The sequence below is a fragment of the Tupaia chinensis genome, unplaced genomic scaffold (assembly GCF_000334495.1).
Source record: "Tupaia chinensis unplaced genomic scaffold, TupChi_1.0 Scaffold000101_1, whole genome shotgun sequence".
NCBI classification, from domain to species: domain Eukaryota; kingdom Metazoa; phylum Chordata; class Mammalia; order Scandentia; family Tupaiidae; genus Tupaia; species Tupaia belangeri.
In genome coordinates this window covers 1,064,154-1,068,581 of record NW_006159565.1, presented here as the reverse complement: position 1 = coordinate 1,068,581, position 4,428 = coordinate 1,064,154, and the positions used below count along the sequence as shown (strand labels likewise).

General features: G+C 48.6%; 1 protein-coding gene across 1 annotated transcript in view; it reads right to left on the bottom strand.

Annotated features, from left to right (window-relative positions):
* Positions 1-2,314: 2,314 nt before the first annotated feature.
* The window catches only part of SDK1 (sidekick cell adhesion molecule 1), a 731,734-nt gene continuing 729,620 nt past the window's right edge, over positions 2,315-4,428 (bottom strand). The window contains exon 46 of the mRNA XM_006143594.1: positions 2,315-3,588. Coding sequence (XP_006143656.1) covers positions 3,325-3,588 — 264 coding nt within the window. The 3' untranslated portion in view covers positions 2,315-3,324. The remainder of the gene's footprint in view (positions 3,589-4,428) is intronic.

Here is a 4,428-nt window from a genome sequence, read left to right as displayed (position 1 = left end):
CTGCAGGACTGACCTAAGCTCTCCCTAAACCAGAAGGTGACACTGGAAGGAGATGTGCCTCAGCAGACGAGCTCAGTTCATGAGTTTCTACATTGTTCTCACCTTTCGGACTGGATCCATGCTACAGGGATGCTGAATTAGAGAGCGGATCGATTGCTCATTGGGAGAGTAACTGCACTGTGTGCCAAGAATGCATAAAAACTAAAAACCATGCTGCAAACCATTATGCAAACACCATGCTTCAGTCCAGTCATAACCAAGTGCAAGCACAGCATCCAAAGAAGTTCAGAGACGAGCATCATCCTCCTGGGTCTTGTGGATGCCTCGCGTGGCAGTAGGTTGTCTCTTTCTCTTCTCAGTATTCTCCTATGGCTCCCGGTGGGGAAAGAACCCCCGTTGCACACATCATGTGTTCTCTTGCTGTGGCACCAGATGAAGTGTGCCTTAAAAGCATGGGGGGAAGAGAAGCTAAAGGGAAGGCTCAGGGAGAAAGGGCTTGGTTTTGGCCAATTTAATCAGAAGGTAGATGTGCAGGAGCCAAGAAGAGTGAAGCACAGCTCCTGCTACACACCTCTCTGGAACCTGTGCCTCATGTCCCAGGCGGAGAGGGGGTCCCATGCAAACCTATCCCTGGGGCTCAGACAGAATGTGGCCTCTCCTGGCCACATAGCTGCATTGTCTTCATGGGGAGGGAAAGGGCAGCTCATTTGCCAGCACAATCCATAATGACCCATGTGAGGGAGTTGCTGGGGGGACACAGCCAGTGCTCATTGTGAGGCACCTGAGTGAGTGATGTGCTGTTTAGCACTACAGGAGAAAGCAAGAGGAACACAGTCTTGCTTTGGTTATAGAAATCTTGCTTGTCCTTTTATCAGAACCAAGATTAAAATCCAATATCCGTTTTCCCATTGTGTGATTTTTTTTCCTTCCTCCCTAAAGATGAGAGGTTAGGAATGGACACTTAATGCCATTCTGGTTCTGAGAGGGATGCTGAAATCTAACTAGAAACACCCAACTCTTCCTTTGGTACAGGTAACTCTCAAGGGCCAGAGCCCCCTCCAGTGACATGGTCCAGCATGCTGCCATCAACAGTCCATTAGTGGCCACAGTGCTCATACTGCCTTGTACAGACCATGCCATACAAAAGAAGGTACTTAAAGTAATGAGAACACAGGAGCTATGAGCCTGAAAAAAGGTGTTGTGTTGTCACAAAAACCCAAGAGTAAAAACACACCTCAAAACAAACTGTCTCAACACATTCCCCCATTATTTAAAGCAACATCCTTATGGCTTAAAAGAGCAAAGTACACAGAAGGCAGTGTCCGTTCATGTTCTGCATTTATCACTCATCTTCCAAGAAATTTGAAGCCGTGCTGTGGTTTCTTGTCCACTCCACCTTCTGGGGACGAGAGGAAGAAGGCAGGTTCTGTCCACGGAGGTGAGTCCTGTCCAGCAAGCTGTGGGTAGCAACTCTCACACACAAGAGGCTTTGGGCAGAGCATGTAGGATTTTTGGTTTAGAACAGTATTCCCTCCATTTGGGGTAAAAAGGAAGAGAGAAAGGAACAGAAACTAATCTTTCCATACTTTAATTCTGGATAAACTGAAAAAGGGTTTTTTACTCCACATAAAGCTCCTTGGTCTACTGGGGCCCTACCAAAACTTTGAAAGCAGTGACTTCAGATAGTATGCATTCCTTCTGCCTCCAAGGAGATTTAAAAAAACTGCCAAGTAGAGACCATATTTCTACACATGGCCTGGAGACTAGCTTCCTGGTGGCACTGACCCTCCATTCCCTATGCTCAGGGCACTGGCAGGTCAACTGAGAATAGCACATGCTTTTCCACTGTGCATCTGGGGTGTTGGCAGAGTGGACTTGATCCCTGTGTGTGCCACATTCCTGCCATTCAGGTGGAGATGTGGGGCCCCACGTTGAGCCCCTGGACACACACCAGCTGGCACCAGCAGCACTGTGGGTCCAGACTCAGGGTCTAGGCTGAGGGGCTGACTGCCTGCAACTCAGCTTCTGTTGGAAAAGTAACACGATAGACCAGAGGCACAGCGATGGTCCAGACTCTTGAGTTTTTCAAAGTAATTCAATGCTTTAGCTATAAAATCAAAACAGAACAATGACAATTCGAAAAAAATGCTTCCAAAAAATCTATTAAGGTATTAAGGCTAAAAGCTGGCCTCAGGTGGGGAGAGGGGAGGGGGTGGCAAGAAGCAGCGGGCAGTGGCGGGAGCAAGGAGACAAATAGAAGGACGCCCCCACATGCACAGGTGGCCTAGTGTGCAGGAGGTAACTCAGGACCTTGTTTTCTCACAGCTGTTTTGCTTTATTTGGAGACACTGTTGCGTTCGTCTTTCCCATGTACAAAGCTGAACAATTAATAAAAAGGCACCTGGAGACAGCGAAGACGCATTCACTTGATGTGACATATTTTAAAAAAAAGATAAAAAGGTTTAAAAAATACTCTGGTTAACAATGCACACTTCCTATATAACAAGCAATTCTGAAAACGCTGTCTTATTTTCTCCTGTTTAGCAGAGTTGGCTGTGTGCTGTGTGTTCACGGGAAGAAATTAGTTTGCTACGGGCCATCTATCCTTGAGGGAGGCTTCCTGTCCCCGTACATCAGGTAGAAAGAAAGCCCCGGTTATTTTACCACAGTGTTGGCACAGCCCGGATCAGCTGAGCCACAACAGGGCCAGAACTGCCTGTCCATCATGAGGAAACTTAGAGCTGATTCCTCACCTAGAAACTGCTGAGTGAGAACATTTCAGAAACGGATGCACTTGGGCCAAAAAGCACTGAGCCCAGGTAAAGATATTTGCTCTTCAAACCCCAGGAGTGAGAGCTACAAGCCCAAAGATGCCCTAAGATGGAGAAGGATGTGAGCCGCTGGTTCTCTGGAAGAGGAGGTAGAAAGAGAAAGGGGCAGCCTGGGGGCAGCTTTGAGATGCCATTTAACCCTCCGCTCTCTTTCCCCTTGCTAGCCTTCTTAGGAAGGAGAAACCCAGGGCTGGGGAGCTCCAAGATCTTTCCATGCCCCAGCGGTGCCAAGCCATTGCACCAGTGAAATACACCTTCTCTTAAAAAGAAAAGAAAAAGAAAGAAACCCGCTTCCTGCAGCGATGTTACAAAAAGCCATTAAAAAAACTTTTCTAATTGAAATCTAGTGTTCACAAATAGGTAAAATCATCACTTATCAGAATTTTTTTTTTAAACAAAAACTTCAGCTCAGTTATTGGAGTTGATTGTCTTAACAAAAATAGACTCCAGAATGTTCGCCATCCTACCATGATGGAGGCACTGGCTGCCGTGGTCACACGAAGGAGGAGAAGCCCGTGAGCGGAGTCCGGGCGCCTGGGCCGGTGGGCGTGTACACCCCGCCCGCACTCTGCGTGGTAATGACCGTGTGCAGGTGCGGCCCAGCCTCGGCCCCTGCCACCGCCTCATACCTGTGCGGAGCGGGGCCACGGCTGCCCTGGGGTCGGCGCTTCCATGAGTTATAGTAGGTGGGGTCGCTCATGTAGTGGTTGACGAAGGAGTGCTTGGGCAGTGTGTCCTCGTAGTCAGAGTCAGTGGCCTGTGGAGGGAGAAGGACAGTGAGCAAGGACACAGTGGGGCACCAAAGAGGATGGCCATGGGGTGGGGTTGGGGAAGTGGGGGAACCGAGTAGCCACAGGCAGCATGGCTCAGCAGGGAGCAGAAAATGGGCCTGAGCCATGAGGAGACTGACCACAAGCTGAGCTCAGCATCTCTGCTCTAGGCCAGAAGGGACAATGTGCTTTCTCAGCTGTTCCTGAGTCTGCTCCTCAAGCCTCACTCTGCATCCCATGGTCCCTGGAACAGAGCTGAGTCTCCTCACCTCAGGAGAGGTCTACACTGGCCTCCTGCCACAGGAGAGATCCTCACATCTCCAAGGAGATATTCTGCTTGTTCTTGCAACATAAGACACAGAACAATAGGAGCAGGAAAAGGCCCAGGGTCTTAGGCTTGCCTGAGACTAGGTGCAGACCACAGAGAAAGAATTCTCGAGCACATGTGAAGGTAGGAGCAGGGCATATCTTCTCTAGACCTCCGTTTGCAAATTACCCTGTAACATCACATCCTAGGAGACTTCTGTGGAGAGGATATCGAGAAGCGAGGCTGCCTAAATCAGCCACAATGTCTAAGAACTCTATCTGCCCCTCTCTGAAGTACTGAGAGCTGCACGGGGCATCCCACTGATGTCTGAAGGTCAGTTCCTTTGAGGGCCTTTTTTTTTTTTCCCTGTTTTTGAAAAAATAAATCAGCAGCTTCCATTATGAACATTTCTTTTTAAAGTGAAACTCTGTTGTGTAGTCTTACGGGTTCAGTTTATCACTGAAAGGATGTTAAAGGAGGAAGTGGAGGCTGAAAGTTTTCTCCAGTAGGATAGGTAGAG